This window comes from Rhinolophus sinicus, linkage group LG11 (assembly GCF_036562045.2).
Source record: "Rhinolophus sinicus isolate RSC01 linkage group LG11, ASM3656204v1, whole genome shotgun sequence".
Taxonomy (NCBI): domain Eukaryota; kingdom Metazoa; phylum Chordata; class Mammalia; order Chiroptera; family Rhinolophidae; genus Rhinolophus; species Rhinolophus sinicus.
In genome coordinates this window covers 54,860,504-54,884,938 of record NC_133760.1, presented here as the reverse complement: position 1 = coordinate 54,884,938, position 24,435 = coordinate 54,860,504, and the positions used below count along the sequence as shown (strand labels likewise).

General features: G+C 42.2%; 1 protein-coding gene across 1 annotated transcript in view; it reads left to right on the top strand.

Annotated features, from left to right (window-relative positions):
- The window catches only part of CNTNAP2 (contactin associated protein 2), a 1,478,782-nt gene extending 1,456,837 nt beyond the window's left edge, over positions 1-21,945 (top strand). Inside the window, exons 23-24 of the mRNA XM_074316028.1 lie at positions 18,022-18,102; positions 21,586-21,945. Coding sequence (XP_074172129.1) covers positions 18,022-18,102; positions 21,586-21,785 — 281 coding nt within the window. The 3' untranslated portion in view covers positions 21,786-21,945. The remainder of the gene's footprint in view (positions 1-18,021; positions 18,103-21,585) is intronic.
- Positions 21,946-24,435: the final 2,490 nt, after the last annotated feature.

The following is a 24,435-nucleotide window of genomic DNA, read 5'->3' as shown; positions in this document are numbered from 1 at the left end:
AGTCGAAAGCAGTGTGGGCCAGACTGCTTCCTTTCTTTGGTCCTCAGTTTCCTCATCTGTAAAATGGGGTTCATGGCAGAATCTCGCTGGTGGTGTAGTTGGAGGCTTCAGAGTGAAGGAGCGTTCGGGCACAAGCTCTCTTAGCACAGTGCTGAGTGCATATCAAGTGCTTGTCCTCCTAGCTCAGCCAGCAGTGTGTAAGCCGAAGGTAAGGAACGTAGGAATGATGGACTCGTCCTCCTGTAAGTGAAATTATGAGATGCCTAAAGGGGTGTCTGCGACATGACTGAGGGGTGATCTGCGCAGCTCCTGGCCTCACTTTTGCCTTTGTGACTCTCTGAGTTGCAGCCCCGTGGTCCAAGTTCTAAGCTCAGGAGGCAAGATTTACCTGAAACGAGGCAGAGACTGTAGTGACACAAAAACCCCACAGCCGTCCAGATTGTTAAGAGGCGCGCGTAGGCTCGCAGACCTCAGCGGATTTAGTCTCACTTCTGCAGGGGATAAGACGTGTACGTTGAAAGCACAGGGCTCACAAGAAAGGATGTAGTGATTGGCTGCAAAATTAATTGGATGCAAATTCAGTGTGGTCCTAACAGGAAGTGGTGGAGAACCCCTAGGTCCTACTCCTCGCGTTACCCAACCTGACCCTGGGCAATTCCAGTCCCCTCCGTAAGCCTCTGCTTTTTCACGCATAAGGTGACCAAGTGGGATGTGATCTCAGTGACGTCCAAATCGAACATTCGATGGATCGCCCAAGCAACGTGTGATGTCACTTGTGCTAAAGACGAGAGGAGGACAAATGCGGGGGCAGGTGGCGTGAGGCCTGGGTGTCAACAGCACCCCCCCTTCACCAGGAGGTCACACGTGGGCAGGTTTTCTGACCTCTCTCTTCAGTTTCCCCGTGTCTACAATGGAGATAATAAGACCTAACCTAAGCGAATTCACAGACTTCTATGTGAGACAAAGTATGTAAAGCATTTAGTGTAGTCACAGACAGGTAGCAAGCTTTCACCAAGTCTAGCTGTGATAACACGAGCAGTGGGGTTATTACTACATTAGACACAGTTTGCGCTCATACTTGAAGGTCCAGTCCAGGCCTGCAAAACCTCCAGCACCCTAACTCCTCATTTGTGGCAGTTCCTCCTGGAAGCCTCCTGTGATTGCTTTTGTGTGTTCCAGCCCCGCCCTCGGTATTCAGGAGCTTTCAGTGCAGCCCTCATTGTAAATGCTCACTAGGATTTGTGCTGCAAAGCTTTGTGAAGCTTCTAAAGGAGCCAAAATTGCCCTGTTGTCAGAGTAGCCAATTTACAGACTAAACAATTCTCTTTGTTCCTCACACATGGATCCCCGTAGCATGACTCGGGGTGCTGTGTGCCAAGGGTGCGTCTAAAGAATTCCCTTTCGTGACTGTGAGGATTACACAGCAGGCTTGGTTTCCTCGTGGGCTGGCTGTACAAAGGGAAGCGTTCCTAATGCTGAGAGGAGAAAAACAGGAGAGAACATACGAGATGAGAAAAGACAGACGTCAGGGCTACAGAGGGAGATTTCTCAGATAATTTCCTCCAAATGCCGGAGTGTATAGATGTAATGGCCTGACCTTAAAAACGCGGTTCTCACACTGTTCCAGATACTCACTGCACGAGGCCAACCATGAGAGTTTGTGGTCTCAGTCAGCTGCCAAGAAATTCGTTGCAAAAGCATCGAGATGGCAGTTTGGGCCAAGACGAGTTCATATGCATTATGTCTTAATTAGCAAATGATATGCTTTGTGGTCTGTGAGATACAGTTGTAGGGGCCGAACAGTTTGGGTTCATTTATTTATTTATTTATTTTAAATCATGTTTTCTGCGTGATCATGTCATTCTTTCGAGGGATGTAATGAAAATGTATGTAGGGAACATTCCCGTTATTATTCAGTGTTCAAATCAGAATTCTGCAGCCCAGATATTATGGTGGGTCTGGGTTATGTACCATGCGGTTCATTTGCAGAAAAACTTCCACTTGCAACTTGTGCAAAGTTCTTACCCGGTGTTAACCAGCGGCTGTATCAATCTCGTCATCATAATTTATTCCATAATTGAAATTCCAAATTAATTTCCATAATTGAAAAAATGCTTATGAAGAAATATGTGTATCTGTCTTGCGAACTTTATTAAAAGAACAGAAAACAGCTTCTGAACTATGAGGCAGAAGTGTTGTTTAGATAATGCGATTTGATTTTTTTTTTTTTTTCCTTTAGGTGAAGGGGAACATAAGAGAAAATGGGGGTCAGGTCTGGACGTGAGGACAGAGAAAGACATAGACAGAAGGGATGGTTACTTAATAGCAGCCTCCAGTGGTTTAGTGTCAGGGAGAAAACACTTTTCCTCTACCCACTTATGTCCAGTAAATGGGGGCCTGCAAATTAAACTGATAAAAGACAGATTAACAGGACAGAAAAGTTTATTTGTATGCATATGACAGCTTACAAAAGAAGTAGCCCCATAAATGTTACAGTTAGAGGCTTACATACCTTAGTAGGCAAAAGGGAGAGTGGAGTAAAGGCATCTATGGGTAGAACAAATGGGTTTCTAAAAGAACAGAGATAAGAAAGTTTGTGATAATGCTTGTTCATGCAGGTGAGACTGGTCTTTCTGTCTTCTTCAAGGCCATAAAACTCCCCTGGAGAGGGAATTTATGGTAAGTTTACTCTTAGTCTCCTTCCTGAGAGTAAAAGCCACTCAGAAGAGGGAATTTATGGCAGCCTTATTTTCCAGAAGCTTCTATGTTAGTCAGATAAAGGAAGCTCCAAAAAGATTTCTTTCTGCGTCTGTTGAATCCCAAATGTCCTCAGTTAAAAATAACTTTCATACCAACTCGGGTTCTAAGTGGGTCCCCACATCAGCAAGTGTATTCTAGTTTTTGTGAGCCTAAGTTCATCCTTCTGAATTCTGATTTGAAGGTTTTGCTTTTTTTCAGGTAATCTTTCATGTGTGGGTAGAATAAGAATCCTCACTATCAGATATTCAGAAAGAAAACAACAGTACATGCGCGCAAATGCCATTGCTAGCTATAAATCCCGTGCTGCTTGAATCTGTGTAGATACAGGACAGAGAGAGAATAAAGGTGAGGGCTGGTCAGTCCTGGTTTGACTAGAGGACATTTGGAAGCAGATCGTTTCATCAGGTGCCTTGCAGAGTGGTGTCCCGAGTATCACCTGGAAGCTTGTTAGAAATGCAGAATCTCAGACCCACTGAGAGCATCTCTGTTTGAGCGAGGTTCCCAGGTAATTATTACGAGCACATAAAGTTTGGAAGCACTAGCCTCGTACAGTGGTTCTGAGTCACAGGTGCATGTTCAAGTTACCTGGGAAGCTTTCAGAAATCCCGGTATCCAGGCTACACCCCTGACTATTAAACCCGACACCCTGGGGGGAAGATACAGGCATCCCAGATGTGACCCCTCCCAGAGTGACTCCAATGTGTTGCCAAGATTGGGACTCACTCACCAAATAAGCAAAAAGCTAATAGCCCCCCCGGCGAGCCCTTTGAAGTCAGGTTACCAAAAGGAAAGGAAATGAATGCAAAAATAAACAAGCAGTTAAGAGAAAGAGTGAAGCCTTTAGGTGGTGAAATCACAAACTGAAAGACTGTGGCAATAAACTTGCACAAGGTTGGGACAGAGAACTTTTTTATCTGCCTACTTGGAAATGGAAAAACAGACCGGACACAAACGAACAAGAAACCCACAGTGTGGGGCTCTCAGGAAAGTGCCTTGTTAGAGAAGTTGCTGCAGCCCAGGAAGGGACCTCAGTTTGAGGAAGTGTCCCATTATCATTGTTTCTTGAATCCGCTGCAAACTTAATTTGCAGGGATGGCGGGATGGGGCAGAAACGCTGCCCTGAAATAAGTATGTGCATCTTTGGAAACAGCGCCCCTTGCTGTGAAGCTTGCGGAGTCTTTCTTACGGCCTCGGTGTCCCCTAGACCTACTCACTTCCTGCCCACACCAGGGTATCTGCAGAGACCTGGAGGTCAGACACGTACTCGGACGTCTTGTGTTCTTTGTGCTCCCTCACTGTTCCTTCTTTCTTAGATGATATCAAGTGATTTAAAAAAAAAAAAAATGTGTTCTAAGGCATGCTGGCTCTGTGTAATAAGATCCTATTTCTCTTCTGTAACACTACCTCCTGAGTTACTCGTTACCTCTCTAATGCCTTTGGAGCTCTGTCAGTGTTTTCCGAAGTGAGGGGCATTTGTGGTTGGTCAGGTTGTGCACTGCACAACTCCAAGGGACGCAGTCTGTGAGTCCTAGAGCCGTGCAGCCTGGTGCCTTTGATAGGGGCTCAGCAGACCATTATGCAAAGAAAATAGACATGGCTTTACAAAACAATAGAAGGTCATTTCCTGCTCATTTTTCCTTCAGTCCTTCTAATTTTGTCAGAGAGAAAGTCTCCTTTTGGTTCTGGCGTGCTGTCAACACCTCTCCCATGCTTGTTATTCACCCTTAATATAGACAAAACAGGCTTCTGATTAGAGCCTTGACAGGCAATGGAATTACTCAGGGTTATTATAAAGTTTTATCACTGCATCTATTTAAATACAAACTTGAATCAGTTTAGTGAAAACAAGTAAATAAATAATAATTAGGTTTTACATGGATATGGCAAAACAACGTGAAGGTGGTTCCCACGTGACTGGAGTTTGGAAAACACTGGGCAGTGTGACAGGATCTTTAAAACACAAGGGCCTAGCATGGGGCCGTCACAGTGCATTTTTAATAAGGGGAAGCGATACACAAAATTATGTTGATTTGATGTAAACCAATTCTGCTCTATTGAAAACATCTGGTCACTGTTTTTTCTGCCTCGTTTTTTTCCCCCCGTTGATGAGAGGGACAGCCTGTTTCTAAAGCACCTTATCACGGGCCTTGGGAATATTTTTAGAACCGTCGTTGCCAGGTGGAAAAAGCAAACCCAGCCCTGAGCTCTGGTTTGTTTGCAGGTCGCAGAGCAGCAGACAATGGCTGTGATTCGCCTCTGAGAATTATGGGCTCTGTTCTTCCTCTTTGTCAAATTCAGGGAACCTTATTTCCTTGGAATGGCAAGGATTTACCAGCAGAAGGACAGCTACAGATGGCAGTGCACATTTCGTAAAATACAAAAACAAAACAAACACCAGAAAAACTACATCCAAGAGTCTGATGCCAGAAACTTCTGCACCAAGGACCAACTCCAAAGCGTACAGAGAGCCGTTTTCCAAGGCGTTCATATTAAGCCTTGGGGTGTTTTATTGCATTCTGGTATTTGATACAGAATACACCACACCAAAGGTCACATCCTAGGATCTTTTTTCAAATATCATTAAGGTAGAGAAGGCACTTGACGATGTAAGATATCACTTCCCGAGGACCACTCTGGTTGTAAAGATTATAACTAGTTACTGTTTTACTGGACTTCCCGTGCGTCCTGGTGGTGGCCTCAGCACAGGTTGCATAGTACCTGAGAGGTGCTTACCTCCGTTCATTTACAGGTGCACCGCGCCCCACAGAGGCCCTGGAGGACCGGCCTCAGATAGGTGCTGGCAGTGGCACCCACAGTCTCCATTGTGACCTTGAGTTATCTGGCTCCCACCCTGGTGCCAACCTGCGTCTGATACCCAGAAGCTCTTGACCAGGAATTCTCACAGCTCCCGAGCAGGAAGTGAACGGGACATGGAAAATCCAGAAGCATGGCACAGACTAGAAAACAGTTCACAGCACCTCATTCTCCTCCTGCCCTGATCCAAAACCAGAGGTCGTCAGCGACCCAGAAGAATCCAAATCCAGACGTGTCCCGTGGATTCACTCAGGTTCACAGAGCTGTTGGTTCACATCCCTCTTAGGAATGGGATCCTTCTCCCAAATAAACTGGGAGCTAGATGGAATGTGATACCGGGGACCCCTCAAGGTAGATTCCAGAATATACAGTTCTGCCCAGCTACTGTGAGCTGAGAATAAGGCATCACTCACCACAATACTCGACCACTGGGAATGGTGAGTTTGGTTTCTGAAGGTACCCCTACCTCTAGTGCCATGGGTTTTAATGGCTTGGTTTCTTGTCTATAGTCCAAATTTTCTTTCCACCATCTGAAGATAAAATATTTTTATATCTTCTTGTGCAAACGAGTTATGGATATGATGAACATTTAAAATTGCATGTATTTATTCAGTTTCCTTCATAATTACAAGCTGGTGGTTGGTTTTCTTTACCACCTGCAAGCACTTAAAATAATCTTTCCAGCTCTTATAATTACATCTTAATTATTTCTGAGCAGATCCTTTTTTTTCATCCTTATGCTAAGATTGCATGATTAATGCGTTTAATCTGATACTTAATCTTTTTATTCTCTTATGCGTCATTTGTCCTCTTCCGTGACCAACCCAGGCCACATTTATTCAAGTGCAAAGAGCAATTATTATCCCCACTTTTCTAATGTGCATATTTCCTGCAAATGATCCAAATTCTGCTTTTCTGCAAAAGCAGCAAGCACATTTGTATAGCTCACGTCAAATATAATAGAGTTAGATTTTTGACCTAATAGTCATTTAAGTTGTTCCCATCTTTTGTTGCCATAATGAAGAGTTTTCTATACATGGTTTTGTTGAGTCAAGGGATGTATTTTTAATTTTGATAGCTCTTACATATCATCCTCCAATGATACGGTCAGTACCTCCAATCCAATAAGATATCAGTTCTTCCCGCCCCCCCCTCACCAACACAGTACGTCATAGAATTCTTTTAAATTTGCTACATTATATTGGGAAAGAATGAAATTTTATTGTTTTATTTTGATTTCATTTATTTTGAGTGAGATCACGTATCTGTGTTTATAAGTCACTTGTATTAATTTTTTCATGAACTGCCTGTGTATATTCTTTGACCAAATAATTATTTATATATTTATATTCTTTCCTATTTGTTTGTTGGTCATTTACTACTTACAAGAATTATTTTTACTACGCTTGAATGTTTTCCTAGTTGGATCTCTTTTTTTTTTTTTTAATTTATGGGTGGGGTTCCATGTGAAAACTTTTTAATTTTACATGGTGAGCCATAAAATGTTTTATGGCTTTTGGGTTTTTGCCTTCTCCGTTCAGAAATTATTTTTTAAATTTTTCCACATTTTTTTCTAATGATTTTGTCTGATTTGTAAATTTTATGTATGGACTCCACTTAAAATTTGAGTGAAAGGAGTAAGACAAGAATTCAGCTTCATTTTTTTCTAACTGGTCAACCAGTGGTCCAACCCTACTAGTCAAGGTTTCATCCTCTCTCCTACCTTTATCATATTTAAAATTGCCCTTTGTACTTGAGTCTCCTTCTGGGCTCCCTGATCTGCTACATTGATCTGACTCTTCATGAGACAATACCCAGCTGCCGCAATGATTGAGCTTTTATAATAGCATTTAATATCTCAGAAAGTTCATCTCCCTTTTCTTCTCTTTTTTTAAGAATTCTCCTGCCCTTGCATACTTACTTTCCCCTTGTGATTTTAGAATTCCAATCATTTCATTGGGATTATGTCTAGAGTTTTTCATTGAGGAGGGCGGGGGTTGGACCCTTCCCCCGCCCCCTCAGCATACCCTACATACCATCCTCTTTTCCCATGTGCTTCTTTCTAGTCGGTTCTTACGAGGCCGGACAATTAAGTTCACGAACTTTCCACCGTGTAAGTGCATCGTATGTCTGACCGTGTCAGGGGGCCGCCTTTGCACAAAGATTTGTTCTTTCCTAACCAGAATTCTTTACCTCTCTGAAACAACACTGTGAAAAATTCAAAAGGGTCACAAACACTCGGCTTTGGAACAACTTCTCTGGTCCTAATATCCTCCTTGTGTGGGCATCTCTTTCAGTCCCAATTTCCCTGGACCTCTCCGCCTACCTTTCTTTCCCCTTGTTTCTTACCATAGATTCCGCGCACCAAGAAGGGTAGAATTGTCTCCCAATGTTCTCTCTATGCTCCACCCACCCCATCTGGCACCATCCTTAGAGATGCCTCTCTCCCCCGGTCTGTGCCTGGCGGGCTTCTCATCTGTCTCCGTCCCGTGGGGTTGAGGAAGTGCAGGGTAACACAGGCATCCACGTAGCTATGGTGACTTCTCTGTTGATGGCAGACCTACTGACTCCATCAAGTCACTGGATTCATTTTCATCTCCTTCTTGTGCTGAAATGTTATAAGAAGCTCATGAAAATGAAATGCATAGATTTGAGCTCAGTGTTATCCACAAATACATGTGTCTGTCCTTGCCTCCTTCGAGCCCCCATGCTAACTCTTCCTACGGAGCATCGATGTTGAATATTCTTGTGTATCATTTGGTGCCATTCAGGATACCACAATGCCCTCCAGGTTCATCCGGCATCCCTTTCTTTACTGACCTGTCAGAGAGACTGTTGTTGGAATCTCTGGGGGTGAATTCTGCCAAGGGAATCCCTGCTAGTCTCCACCTGGAAATGCTGCTTCCACTTTTGCTGGCAAATCGGGGCCTTATGTCATTTCTTGTGTTTTCTAACGTGGAAGAAACATTATCCAGATGAAGTTTTGACCCAACACCCACCATCGCTCTTCAGAGGAAAAGTCACTATATAAACAGCAATAACAAATAGGTGATTTCACTCATTGGAGATTTTTGATTGATTCCCTGGGCTCTTCACAGACTATTCAGAAATATTGAAAGACCAGGAAGATTCTTGATTCTGCTGTTGAGTTACTGCCTAGGAACAACCCTGGAAGGCTTAGGGGGGATAAAGTAAAATCAACTTAATGTTAAAATGTAAAAATGTACATAAAAATCCATATGAATGTTGGGACACGGTCATTTGAAACATAGAGAACAAGATGATTCGCACTGAAATTTCCCTCTTAGAAAAGGCTAAACGTGGTTTTCAAGAATTTACTTGGAAATTTTAACTTTTAGAACATTGGAAAGGGTAAAGACAGAAATAACGATAGTTTAACATTGTAAATTAATTGCTGAAGTGCTGTCAGTGCTTGATTTTGTTTTCTCCTGACAAGGGCCCTGTGTGGTGTGACATATTGGCCACGTTTGAAAGATAAGGAAAACGCGACTCAGAAAATAAATGCCTTCATTCCCTCAGTAAAGATCTGAGGAGCTGCACTGGGGGCTGGCTCCACCTGGGAGCTGTCCAGACACCTGTGCTGTCCACGAGAAACCACCGCCCCCGTGTTCACAGCACCTTGCTCAAAGGGATACAGAGAATAGCATGAGCAGGTCTGACTGTCAGGTATCGTCCCTTCAGATTCAGTGCTTTCCCCATTGTTCCTTCCTCTCAATGAAAAAGTTCAAACATCAAAGAATTCCAGTTCTTTATTCTGACCTATGTTCCCATCTTCTGTCATCCCTTAGCTACAACGCAGGAGTCTGAAATAATCAGTACTTTGCATACCTGTAAGTGAGAGTCCTGCTGCTAAATACACCTTCCCTTTTCTCTCCACTTTCTCTTTTCTGATATGGGATATCAAAAATGCCCAGGATGGCTAGAGCCAATGAAGTATTTTTTCACACTCTGTTGACGTGAATGAGAAGAGCTCTGACAGAATCACATGGCTTGTGCTGGAAGTTTGTCACAGAATCTTGACCATGACACGACCCCGCACCCAGGAAGAGTCTGTCTGTGGCAGGGGACACTGAGAGCTTTAGAAAACAGAAGAGTTTGTTTCGCCAGGTTCTCTTTGAAGCCCATTAGCCATTCCACCCGCCAACAAGCAAAGATACTTGTCTTTTGAGATCTGAGGTTAATTCAGGAAGACAACAGTTCAAAAGACAACAGAAATATCTAGCATGGGGTTTGTAGATTCAGTTTCCTGAGGTCAGCCTCCTTGGAAGAAAAGACATTGTCTTGGGATTGGAATTAGAAATTTTCATTTGCGCTACTGCAGCAGAAAAGAGTATTTCAAAGGCAAGAGCCCCCGTGGGCATTGATAAAAGGCTTAAAATATGTGTAGAATTAAAATTTAAAAGCACTTTACATGTATACCGACTTCTGAACACTTACGAATAAAAAGGGTCAATTTTACACTTTGATGGACTAGCATTACAACACACGTCCTGCGAAGCCATGTGAAGATTGACAGAGCGAGTCCACGGAGAGCGGGAGCAAATTCATCATCTAAAACTGAAGACGTTTTCTGCAAACTGAGATACAGAGGTTATAGCAGAAGATTAAATGTTTGTTCAAATGCATTTTATTATTCGCTATACGACTGCAAAAGACATACAACGATGACAAAAATAAAAGCAGTAATATTCAGCTTGTTTCCAAAAGAGGCAAATTATGGCCTTTGAATTTACTAGAAGTTCACAAAGGGGGAGTAAACTTCATCCTTGCCTGGGTCTTCAAATGATGAAACGTGCCTTAGTATTCTCGCAGATGATGAAACTCATCTTTTGACTACATTTCATGCGATGAAAATGTTATTTTCACTGAGCTCCCAAGCCATAAATTCCGGAAGCCGAAAGCCTTTGCTGGCATGGCACAGTGCCTGCTAGAAGTGGTCTTGGCGAAAGGCTGAAGGCAAGCGCTCCGAGGTCTCCTGAAGACGGTCATTGGATCAGCGGGGCCGTTCTTGAGCACTATCTTGGAGAAAAGGTGAAATACGTCGGGGAATGTTTTTAAAGATGCCTTCTGGGCTCATTCCCTATTTGGTTGCTTTTAGCCTCTTACCATTGTTATTTTCTCAACCACCCTCTCCTTAGAAACGGAGGCTATTTCCATGATCCAGCAGACAGACAGACAGTCCTTGCGAACACTGCTTTGCCGGTAAGGAAACCACAGACTGCATTAGCTGAGATTCCTATGTGATGGGAATATTCACCGGCTTCCCCAACGTGCATCACAGTGACCAGCATTTCACAAGTGACAGACTGGCTCTGGTGCTCTCTCTGGACATTTGACACACGGCGCTCCTAGATGGCCTCAGGCTTTCCACCCTGAGCTGGCTGCATCTGCCACAGCACAGCCCCACCCACGCAAGGACCAACAGCAAGGAGAGAAGGGCTCTTCCAAACCACAAATCAGTAAACTCCAGAAAAATCAACAAGCCAGTGTATTTCAAAATACCTCTGTTCTCTCATATGCCTTTGAATGCATCTACAACCTCAGGAACCTACCTGGTGACCTCACAATACTCTTCCTCCCTGATACACGCTTTGGAGAACTAACTTGTTTTTCTGTTTCAAACCAGGAAAGGTCTCCAAGGACCTGCCTAAGATAACCATTTGTTAAACTCCTTGGCTGTTTTTTCTTAGACTTCTTAATATTGATTAGTAATAGACTCTTCCCTCCTACATTCAAAATACTAAAGAATTGCACTCAGAAATGAAAGCAGTGTTCCTAGCGTAGCTTTCACAACACTAAGAAGGAAATGGAACCGTGGGGTGGTCTGTCAAGCAAATCATTGAAAGCACACAAGTGATTCAGAAAAAGAAAAAAAGACAAGGTTCTCAGAAGGAATTATTTCTATTCCCTCCCAGGCACCACATTAAATTAAAACACACACATACAAGACCAGCTGGAGATGTGAACCACCAAGGGTGTCAATTAAAACTGTGCTGCTCAGAGAGAGGTTTGTTGTATTCAAGTGCCCTGACCACCTGTGAGAAATGCAGACTCCCAGGCCCTGCCCAGACCAACACAGTCTGAATGTGCATTTTAACAAGATCCCAGGTGCACCTTGCCTGAACCAAAGCTCTGAACCAAAGCGCTCCAGAATGAATGTATTTGTTTTCTCCTAAAGACACATCGGAATGTGATATAAGGAGGAAGAAAAAGCCTAAAGAACCCGCCCTTTGCACAATGCAGGGGCCCGTTTCTCCCTTAAGGGTCCTCCTTAAGAAGGCCGTGACCACATCTGAAGAGGGAAACCTGCTGCTGCTGAGTGCAACCTGGAAACCGTGTTTTCCCTCCGCAAGGGTTTGGACTGGTACTTCCCAAATTTATCCTATTCTGCATTCGTGTTAACATCAACATGAATTTATAACGCCCTGTGGCGGAGAGGAAAGGGAGTGGTCACAGGCAGGGGAGCAAGGGTGGCTCCGTAACAGAAGGAAATGCTTCAGCCTGGGCTCCCCAGCCCCTCACTCAGGGGCTCCCTGCTCTAGATTTTCAAGGCTCATGTTGAGAACCACAGGAAGATGCATGGAGAGGCCTGAGTGAAGAGTCCAAGACCTCGGACCACTGAACCTGGCGCCTACCCGCTATGTGACTCTGAGCTAAATGCCGTCCTGTTTTCACCTCCTCAGCTGCAGAGAGAGCTTGTATATACATGGAGGGAATCCAATAAAATTAATTGCTCATTCAATCCTTTTGTATAAAAGTTAGCATTATTTAAACAAGACGTATAGCAGATGATGACAAGTGCCTTTCTTCTGTTTCTTTTTACCTAAATCTCTTTTGGTCACTGGGTGTCAGACACTCATACAAGCAGCTCTCACTTGCCCTCTCTTTTAAGAAGCTAGAAGTAAATGTAAGGCTTGTTTCACTTCTCAAGTCAGAAGCCAGAAATTCATAATCTCTTCCCCATGTGAAATCAGGAATTCCAGCCGGGTCTCTTTCTGTAGAAACCGAGATGGAGGTCTAGGCATTCACACGAGTTTAATGCTCACACAGGGACGGGCTCCATGTTGTCCCCTGGATAAAACCTGCTGGCCTTGAGACGTCTCTCCCTCCTGAAAAGGTGCTCACAGTAGCCTCTCTTAAAATAAAACAGTGTTCCCTATACCTTCAGCATCTTCGTCGACAACGATTTATTTTCATATCTGTTTCTAAAATATCCATCAGTAGCAAATGGCTAAAACAAATTATTTGGGGAAAAATAATAATTTTCTGCCACAGAACTCAGCTTTGAAGGGAAAGAATGAAATGGCATGAAACGAAGACGCGGGGAAGAACAAAGGCAGACATACGTCATCTAGCCCAGACCCCCCTGCAAAAAATAATGTGGCAATTTAAATTAAATTATAATTAATAGCAGCGGTTTTGTTGGTGTCTCAAATTATCACTTTAGATGCTAAAGCTCCAGTGGTTTCCATGGCGATATTTTCTCTAGGAGATGTCAGCGCCTATCTAATTTTTTTGTCCCTGATATATGACAGCCTAAAGCTTTTAGTGCCTTTTATTCTGGGGGCTTGTATGTTAGATAATCTCAATTTATTTTTACGTGCATTTAAATGTTTGTCTTACTTACAAATGGTTTCTGAGCCTAAAGTCTGCCATTTTGCATATTTCAAAACATAGTATATAATAACCACAGCTACCTCATTTATCTTCTGTATTAAAAAAAAATATTATTCCATCTTCTCCCTACCTGCTCAATGGAACCAGAAATAAATGGGAGGCTAGATTAGGATTCAAATCTCAGTGGCAGACGCCATGTCCGGTTGCAAAGGTGGCTAGAAGACGCCCCTGAAACAGCCCAAGAAGCAACCAAGAAGACAGGCACTCAAGCAGAAAACATCTGGGGCACTGGTGAGCCCGAATTCCACTCCTGTTTTAACATCTGGATTCCTGCCCAAAGACATCTGTTGCCACCTATAGCTAGAATGGAGTATCGTCTTGGAGACTGTTGTACATTTATTCTAAACTTTTTTTTTTAATAATAAAAATAGTCATGCAGCAGCTCATCTCTTCAGTTCTTCTCACCCAGCCATTCCAACCTTAGCAGGGAGGGCAGAGTAAACCCAACCCAGAATCCTGCCAAAGTGTGTTCTTCAGTCTTTGTTTGATCCCGAATTCTGTACCACCTGGAATTACATCCACTCATTTGAAAAGAAAAAAGAATTCAGATCTCTTTTTAATATTCTGTTGTTAAGCTGTCTTTTAAATCAGTTTATTGTACTTAAGCACCTATCTTGAAATTTCTGTTAATGTTTCACATTCTGTAATGCAATCAAAAATCACATTCCGATAGCACTGTCTTAAAGCACAGTCGGCACTATTCATGATTCCACACGTGTTTCTAGCGCGGTGACGACCATTCTAGCTGTGCTGATTGGGTCCGTGAGGGATTCGTATCCAGAACGAGGGGTATTGGGTTCAGAGTTCTTAGTTTACCGCATGGTTCTACTGACACTGTCATCATGTGGGATTATCCTTTGTCAGATAAAATGTCTCTTCATGCTCAGCTTTTGACAAGTGAGGTGAGAAGCCTTTAGGTACCATCCGCCTCCCCAGACAGCCCACCCACCACAGAGACACAACTGAGCTAAGCTAGTTGGTTGCCTGAAGAGGCAGTGTGAACTTCTCATCAGAGACAGGTCAGCATAGCCTTTTGCAAGGTGGTTTCTGGAGCCAAATTCCAAATTCCTGGTTCAAATCCCGGCGCCACCAGTTCCTGGCCATGGGGCTTCAGACAAATTCTTAGCTTTCCCAGTGGGATGACCGTGCCCACCTCCTAAGGCTCACAGGACGATGGAGTGAGTCTGTGCATGAAAAGGGCTCGCGACGGGGCCTGACTTGGAAGGAGTGCTATTATTAATAGTTCCTTGTTTCCAAAATGTGCATTGACTTTTTGTACCCAACAATAGAAGGAAAACACGTCTAGGCTCATTCCACCCCCATCTAACCACTTGCTATCCTGGGCCCAAGAGAGTTTTATATGTGAGGGAAGTGTCCGAATGCTGAGTAATTTCACATAATCCTGGAATTTAGCATTTTGCTGCTTGTCACATATAAACAATCTACGTGATCCTTGGGGGTCTTGGTTGTGCAATGTCCCCCGCTCTGGGCAGATGGGGCTCAGAACCCATCCTTGCACTCAGCAGCCCCAGCTGCGAAGGGAAGGACACTGCCCAAGGTGAGTGGCCCTGCCCAGCTCACAGACTGAAGAGGGCTAACTGGACTCTCGTTTGCTTGCTTCATAAACCCTTCCAAGGATGTAGCAAAGGGAAGGCCCAAGTGCCTTTAAAAATGGAATAAAACATTCATGTTCTCTATCCTTTTGTGGGGAGGAAAATGTGTTTTTCCTCACGCGATCTAATATCCGACCATTTTATTGTATCCCTATAGTTATGAGGAACAACTTCCCTTAGGACTGCTCTTATAAAGTATGTGTGTGTGTTGTTATTTTTTATTGTTCTAACCTGAAGATGGAGGCAGGGGAAAGGAAATGTCCTCAAATTGCTTCTCACATGGGAGACAGAGTCTGTGGGGTCAAGTGTGTGCGTGCTCCACGTCTGACTATGTTGGGGAACCTATGATGCATTGGCCTTCTCTGGGTGAGAAGGGCGGTGGTGCCCACATGGGCTGGGAAGCCTCAGCGGGCTGATTACTGAGCGTATTCGTGGGAGAAGACTCTCCCACCATCACTTCCTGTCTGTCCAGTGCTGGGCGGGGGAGGGGAGGGAGGCAGTCTCCGGTGGTGCAAAGGAAACACGGCCTGTCAGTGGAATGGGGATGACCAGACAAACAGGAAGGACGCGTGCAAGGGAGATGCACTTGTCTGCGACACTAAATCAGAGCTGGAGTAGCGCCATGCTTTGGTGGCTATCATGTACTGTCATTTGGGGATCCAAAAGAAAAGGGTCTTGAAGACAGTCTTTTCCTATTTGATGCAAGTCTGATCTTGAGACTGTCAATATCGAAAGCCTATTTTGGTGTTCACAACGTTTCCCAAAATATAAGTTCCTTGCTACTCCACTACCACTGAAACTGCTCTGCTCTCCTAGTAAATCTGGGCTGGGATGCGGGGAGGGTGGTTGTTAGCAGAATGAAGCCTGTGTCATGGGTGAGGTTTGTGGTCTGGTCTCAGGCATGTCTCTTGGTGTCCGTGTTTCTCTACGTGCATTTCCAAGAGGCTGTTGGTACCCGGGGAAAGGACAGTTACAGTGAAATCATTTGAAACGTATCTAGCAAAATGGCAATCACTCTGCTTGCCAGAATGCAAAGGATTTGCCTCAAGGGACTAAGCACTCAGGAACATTGGGACAGCCAGGCTTAAGTAACACACAAAGCCATGAGCATCGGGACGCTCTTGCAAAAAAACATAACCCTGCCCTTGAACTTCACAGGGACTTCTGCTGTACCTGAGGGTTTTCCACTGTTTGTTCTTGGGTAATAACCAGAGACTAGTGGACACAGGAAGCATTACTAGCCTTTCTATATTCAGTCTGTTCATTCCCTTTGTTGGGAAATATGAGAATCCTGCCTTGTTCTAAGAGCTGAGTTGAATTTCGGCAGCTGAACTTCAACATTAAACCTGCATGGGAGACTTTATTATTAGAAGAGGCATTGCATTCTTGGCCCGACACTTGGTATTTTGAATGTCAATCCATGCTGTCCACCCTGATGGGGCCTGGGACAGTGAGCTAATGGGAGAGGAGCTAACGGCGCTGGGCTTCACACTGAGTCTGCCCATTTCCTTATCTGTCTCAGTAGACTGAGGACGGGACCAGTTAAAACAAGCAAATATCACCAAAAGTTCTCTTCCGTATTCACCAGTTAAAGATTTAGGGGAGTATGAAAAGTCCAGGGACTCCGATTTAAGTTCTCGTTCATTTGTATCTTTCTTAGCGTCTGTGGTTTTCATCAAATCAACAGGTATGGATGTACCGATGGTTGAGCTAATGTAGAATATGATACCTCTAGGAGAGAATAATTTTCCTGGTCCTAAGTAAGAATACCAAGTCTAAGAGAGAAAGGATTACATAGCGTGTCCTGGTAGAATGTGAAGCTTCCCATTGGGGCTGCCTGGGGAAAGGGAAGAGAAAGGGCTGCCCCGACTTTAGATCTTTATTCTGGGGATTCTTGGAAGTCTGTAGTCCTGGGAACACATCAGCCTTAGAAAAACTGAGTCCTTAGTGAGATTCTCCCCAAATCGTAACACAAACCTATTCCCTCAGTGTGTACACGTTTAGTCATGCCGAATTTAAAAAAAAAAAAAAAAAAACTTTTTATATTTAATTGGTGCCATCTAGTAGCCATGCTTCTGATTACACTAAGGTATCTGCTGTGGGAGAAGCTGCTTCCATTGGAAGATTTACCTTAAACCTTAACTTCTCAAACAGAAGTCCAACAAATGTGAAATCATTTTTGAAGCTGAACCAGCTTATGTAGATGGTAATAGATGCTCCCCTGACCTATGGAAAGACTTGAGGATCTATTTGCCTTTTGTGTGCCTGAAATTTATTTTAGAGAAACATCTAAATTGAATGCAACTGATTCTCATTTTTTATACTAGGCAAAGAAATAGAATATTTATTAAGCAGTTAATGTTCTTCTCAACTATTACGAAATATTACCCCCTTACACATTCTTGAAATGTCCAGTGCTTTTTGGTTTTGTTTTAATGATTATGTTTTTTTAATTGGGGAATATTGGGGGACAGTGTTTCTCCAGGGCCCATCAGCTCCAAGTAGTTGTCCTTCAGTCTGGTTGTGGAGGGCACAGCTCAGTTCCAAGTCCAGTCGCCATTTTCAATCTTTAGTTGCAGGGGGCACTGCCGACCATCCCATGCGGGAATTGAACTGACAACCTTGTTGTTGAGAGCTCAAGCTCTAACCAACTGAGCCATCCGGCCACCCCCAAAATGTCCAGTGTTTTATTAGAGCCATGTGAAATATTAATGTAAAGAAATGATTACTTTTTAAACTAATGCAGTAAGCTATAAAAAGCTCATCTATAAGTATATCCAATGACCAGTTAGGAATGGGATACAAATGGATAGGAGCAGATTTCAGCCAAACTTAAGGAAACGTATTGTAATACATAGGCTTGTCGGTCGGTGGGACTGCAGCAGGCGTTCAGGTGGTTTTTGATTCTCTCACGTTCCTCCAAAGCATGTACAGTGCTTTTCTGGGCCTCATGCAAAAGAAAACAGCAGGGCAGGGGTAGGTGGCCATGAGTCTCATGGGACCCAATAGCAAGGTGGCTCCATCTGAAATGGAGATCTCAGTGGGGAAAACAGGAAGTGAGAAGAGTTATGTGAAAAGATAGGTATTAGTGGAACACTTGACTCTCATACTTGACTTTTCACTTCTTTCTCTACAGCCAGTGCTGATTTTCCATATAACCCAGGACAAGGCCAAGCTATAAGAAATGGAGTCAACAGAAACTCGGCTATCATTGGAGGTAGGTGGTAAATAGGCTTTCATGTGACTACTTACCTGTGGAAAGCAGCAAAGGAGAAACAGAGTTGTCTAGATTTTTACTTTATTCATTTTGCTATTTAAATACGACTTCAGATTGCCAAATACAGGTATGGAGAAACTGTCGTAAATGTAACCTGGCTACTTTTTAATGCAGATTTGTAAAAAAAAAAATAATAATAATAGTGGTAAGCTAGTCAGAATCTGAATATGCAAGTAGGTAGCCTGTAGCAATAGCCAGGCCATTTCTCTATTCCCTCCTATCTTTTCTATTCTCATCCTCTCACACCCCAAATGGTCCAGGATAGCTTACTACAAAACGGGAAGGACTGTGCCAGTCTGATTTCAGAAAACTGGGAAGCCAGAGTAGCTAAGATGTCCTCGTCTTTTCTTCTCCTCATGGTCACCTGCAAAATAACTAGACAGTTTCTCGTAGTTGGACCAGTATTGATAACCCTGCCGCCTGTTGAATCCGTCTTATTTCATAAAGGCGTTTATTTTCTCTGAGTATAGCCAATACTGTAAATATATCAAGGACATTAAACTCAGCCAGTCAACTTGGCCAGGCCAGTAGGTTTCTTCTCCACATGAAGAAGGTAGATGCCTATAAGAAATATATATGACTATAAAATTAGAAGACATTCAGAATGCTGCTTAAGTCACATTGTCCAAAGTTCTGGTATAAACCTTATCTTCGTTGTTTTTTTGGTTTTTAAAGATCAGCTTCATTGAAGTATAATATGCACTTATCTCAGTGTCCACAGTCACCTTGGAGACTCGAACACCCATAATCACCACCACAGTGGAGATAAAGGACACATCCATCCACAAAAAGCTCTCCTGTGCCCCTTTGTAATCCGTCCTTGCCCCTGCCCCACTCCCAACCAAGGCAGCCCCTGATCCGCTTCTTCTCACATCGATTACTTGAGCCTCTTTTAGAGTTTCATATAGATGGGATCACATAGTGTGTGCCTTACTTCTGTCACTCAACCTACCGTTTTTGAGATCTGTCCACTTTATTGCATGTATCAATAGTCCATTTATTTTTCTTGCCAAGTTGTATTCCATTGTATGAATGTACTATAATTTGTTTTATCTACTCCCCTGTCAAGAGATGTTTGGTTTGTTTCCAGATTTGGGCTATTTTGAATAAAGCTGCTGTGAATATTCTCGTACAAGTCTTGTATGAACATGTTTTTGTTTCTCTTTGGTAATTCCTAGGAGTGTGATTGCTGGGTGAATAGAAAGGGGATATTTAACTTTGTAAGAAATTGCCCTACTGTTTTCCAAAATGGTTGCATCATTTTATATTCCCGTAATCAATATCCGAGAGATCATGGTACTCCACAATTTCGTCGGCACTTGGTATTGTCAACCTTCTTAATTTTAGCCACTCTAGTGGATGAGCCATGGTATCTCATGTGGTTTTAATGTGCCGTTATCTGATGCCTAGGATGTTGAGCATCTTTCCATGGGCATCCTGCCATTTGTAAATCTTTTGTGAAGTGTCTGTCTAAATTGTTCCCATCTTTTAATTGGATTGTTTGACTTCTTGTTATTGAGTTGTTAAAGTTCTTTTTATATTCTGGATACAAGTCCTTTGTCAGACATATGTATTTTAGATACTTTTTCCCAGTCTGTGACTTGCCTTTCTATTTTCTTACTAACAATTTTTTTTTTTTTTGAAAAGCAGGAGATGTTAACTTTGATAAAGTTTAATTTTTCTAAACTTTTCATAATGTGTGATTTTTTTTAATCCTATCTAAAAATTCTGCCTACCCCAAGGTTGTGAAGATTCTCTCCTGTGTTTTAAAGCTTTAGTTCTTATTAAGTCTATAACCACTTTGAGTTAATCTTTGTATGTAGTGTGAGACAAAGGTCAGTCATCATTTTCCAAGTGAATGTCTAGTTATTCCAAAACCACTTGTTGAAAAGACTATATTTTCCCAAAAAATGATTTCCTTCACACTTTTTGGCAAAAATCAATAGACCATATATGTGTATGTCTATTTTCTTGACTCTAGTCTGTTCTTTTGATCTATAGATCTTTCCTTAGCCAATACCACGCTTATTTTATTGTGTCTTTGCAGTAAGTCTTGAAATAAGCTATATAAGTTCTCTACTTATTTTGTTTGTTTTTCAAAATTATTTTTGCTGTTCTGAGTTCTTTGCATTGCCATATAAAATTTAGAATCAGCTCACAAATTTGTACAAAAAAAAAAAGTTTGCTGTGATTTTCATTGAGATTGCATTAGATCTATAAATGAACATCTTAACAATATTGATCTTAAACATAGTATATTCATCCACCTGTTCAGGTCTTCTTCAATTTCTCTCAGAAAGGTTTTACAGGTTTTGGAGCATAGTCTTGAATAACTGTATTCAATTTATTCTATTACAAATGGTATTATTTTGTTAGTTTAATTTTCAAGTGTTTCTTGCTAGTATATAAAAATACAATTGATTTGTATATGTTGACTTTGTATTTTGTGATCTTGCTAAATTTACTGTTTGTTCTGGGAACTGTTTATATATATATCCTTTAGAATTTTCTACATAGACCATCATGTCATCTGAGAATAAGCTTTTTACTTCTTCCCAATCTGCACACTTTTTATTTCTTTTTCTTGTTTTATTGCACTGGCTAGGACTTCCAGTATGTGAATAAAAGTGTCGAGAGCTGACATGCTTGCATTGTTCCCTGTTTTAGGTGGAATGTGTTAAATCTTTCACCATTAACTGTAGGTTTCTCATAGGTCCCCTTTGTCAGGTTGAGATAATTTCCTTCTATTGGTAGTTTCCTGAGAGGCATTACGATAAATGGTGTTGAAGTTTGTCATATGCTTTTTCTGCACCTATTGAGATGATCATATAGTTTTTCGCCTTTATTTCCTTAATGTGGTTAAACTGCAGTGCTTTATTTTTTAATGTTGAACCAATCTTGTATTCCTAGAATTAACACCACTTCATCATAATATAGTCTTTTTTACATATTGCTGGATTTGATTTACTAAAGTTTTATTAAAGAGGAATATTGCTTAATAGTTTTCTTTCTTGTAATGTACTTCTCTGGTTTTAGTATTAGGATACTACTGGCCTCATAAAATGAGTTTAGTAGTATTCCCTCCTGCTCTATTTGAAGAAAGGTATGTAGGATTAGTATTATTTCCTTAGGTCAAGTGTGGCAATACTGTTTCTGAGGTCTTCTAAATTATTACTGATTTTCTGTTTAATTGTTCTATCAATCAGTGAGAGAAGAGTGTTGAAATCTCCAAGTATAATTGTGACTTGTCTGATTCTCCTTTTACTTTTACTAGTTTTTGTAGCTGTTGTCACTGTTTTGAAGTTTTGTGTTTCATGTGGGAGAGGGTAGTGTTGGAGGGAAACGTGGTGAAGCAAGAGAGAAAAGTGTTTGAGGGACATCTGAGGTTTGTTGAGCCCCTAACCCCTCTCCTGTCTCCTGCAGGGGTCATCGCCGTGGTGATTTTCACCATTCTCTGCACTTTGGTCTTCCTCATTCGGTACATGTTCCGTCACAAGGGCACCTACCACACCAATGAAGCGAAGGGAGCAGAGTCAGCAGAAAGTGCCGATGCTGCCATCATGAACAATGACCCCAACTTCACAGAGACCATTGATGAAAGCAAGAAGGAATGGCTCATCTGAGGGGTGGCGATTTGGCGATGGGGTAGGGAGGGGGAAGGAAAAGGGACAAAAGCACCCTGCTTCATACTCTTGAGCACATCCTTAAAATATCAGCACAAGTTGGGGGAGGCAAGCAACAGAAAATTCTTGAGACTGATCACCACAAAAAAAAAAATAATAATACTTTTTAATATTTCTTTATAGCTGAGTTTCCCCTTCTGTATCAAAACAAAATAATACAAAAATGCTTTTAGAGTTTAAGCAATGGTTGAAATTTGTAGGTACTATCTGTCTTATTTTGTGTGTGTTTAGAGGTGTTCTAAAAACCCATGGTAACAGGGCAAGTTTTCTACATTTTTAAGGAGCCCTTAGGATGTGGATATTTTTTCTTGAGAAAAGCGGATGCACATACATATGGCCTCCAGCGTTCTCTTCCTTTTGCATATAGTGAACTTTTAATGGGCTATTGTAGTTACTAGGTCATGGTCATATGATGTTTCTTTTAGTGTCCTATAAGTTGGAGAAGGAAAGAATGGGGCAAAGAGAACCTGTGATTTGCCAGTTTTCAAAGAGACCGCAATCTACGCCAATTTTCTGAGAGTTCCTGCCTGAAGCAGTTGAAGGAAGGAAGGGTATGGCGCCGGTTGGATAACAACCTAAGCAGCACAACGGAGAATTCTAACAGCCAGGGCGAGTAGCTCCATGTCAAGGTCGTTGGTTTTATTTGTCATCGATGTATGTAGTCTTAGACCGTTTCGATATCTGTAATATCAGTGGTAACAAAAGATTAACTAGCAGCTGTGACAAAAGATTTTTCCTCTGCTTTACGTGCAACCTGCGGGTTACATTATATGTATGTGTAAGCACCATATGTTACGATTTCTTTGCTCCGTGTCTCTTATAGTTGTAGCAAGAGTATGGACACTTTCTAGTGAATGCATCAATTAGGTTGTTCTTATTTTGCTTTAAGTCTCTGGGTTTTAAGCCCCTGTGACAAAATCCTAGCAGACAGTCTACTCTGAATGGACACACCACAATAAAGCCACGTGATGGTTACTGTTACTATTTCTATTACTCTGGAATCATATGGAAAACACTGCCATGTTTTAAGTCACCTACTCCATGTCTTGTTCCATTCAAAAGTGATACGCTGCCGTGATTCAGGGATCTTCTTCGGCAGATACATGTGAACCTCAAGTTCATCACAGACCTGGTACCTGATTGTTGCTTCTCAGAGAATGGACATGAGGCAATTACACCTCAGTTTAATCAGGAACCTCGACCAACTTATGCCAACTAATAACTCCTCAGTTTTATCTAAAAATAATCAATGTTGTGTGTACACCACTAGGACAAAGCTTATATTGGACCATCCAAAAAATAATTTCAGTTGTTTATTAAAAGATTGCACAGAAGTTATTTCTAGAATGACTACCACTTCTGATCATTGTAGTTCAGGCTCTTAATAAATACTGTAAAAGAAATTTTTTTTAGACTCTAATCACATTTTGAGGAATTAAATATGATCACCTTTTTCCTTCTCCTGCTAAGTCAGATGAGGTTTAAAAGGTATGGATGCTATTTTCTGATAGCCTGTCTCAATAAAATGGACATTCTAGTTTGTTTGGGTAATATATACATACTTTTCAAGATACTTGAGAGATGCCTGACTTACGGGAGGATCTCAATTTCTTGAGTAGGGAAAATGTTACCCAGAGCTGCCGGTGGCACATGGCACATTCCAAAGGACACTGGCTCACTTAACCCATTCAAGTCAAGGTAACAGAACAGAAGGTGCTGACCCCACTCGTTGTCATGAACTCCCTTAACTTAGAATGAGCTTGATCACCCTTCCATAAAACATATTAAAGATGAAAAGTATGTAATATGATGAAATACAGAACACTGTAACTTTTACACATGACATCTTGAAAACAAAGGCTGTTTATTTCACCATGTGGGGTTCTTTCCTGTATTGTCAAATTGAAAAGGCAGATTTTAAACCTGTGAAGGCCATATCTAGAACATTCTCAATGGTAAATAATTTGTTTATGTGACAAAAAGAAAGCAACTCTTTTCCAGCTCCCTCCCTTGAAGGTTTAGGACAACACAGCCTCGATGTTAAGACCCGTGCTCAGTGCCTCATCTTGCTTTGTCAATCATAGTCCCCCAACCCTTCACGTCTCATTTCCTCATGCGCTGTCAATCAAGCACAAATAGGCCAGTGGAAGCGTCTTTACATAATAGGAACAGACAAAACAAAAACAAAAAACAAAACCGTGTTTTAAAACGAGAGGTTGTTTTAAAGTTCCAGGGAAAGCTGATGGCGGGTTTAGGGTTGCTTGTGCAGGAGACATCCTGTGTGTACAAAGCAGGCACCTATGAGAAGCGAGGCGTGGGGACTTGGGACAAAGGTACCGACAGTGCCATTCTGAGCTCCCAAAAGAACATCCTCCCCAGCGGCCAGGAAGCTAGCTGCAGAGGTGAGACGTGACACTGCTGTTAAGCTCTTCTCTGACCCTTCTTACTACATAAAACGCTGTTGGCTTTCAACCAGCTGCTCAAAAAAAAAAAGAGAGAGAGACTTACGTGAAGTTTTGATTGCAGAGCTGGGAACAAGAGTTTGGAGTGCCTTTGGTGGCAAATTTGCTGTTGCCCTGCCTCATAAACG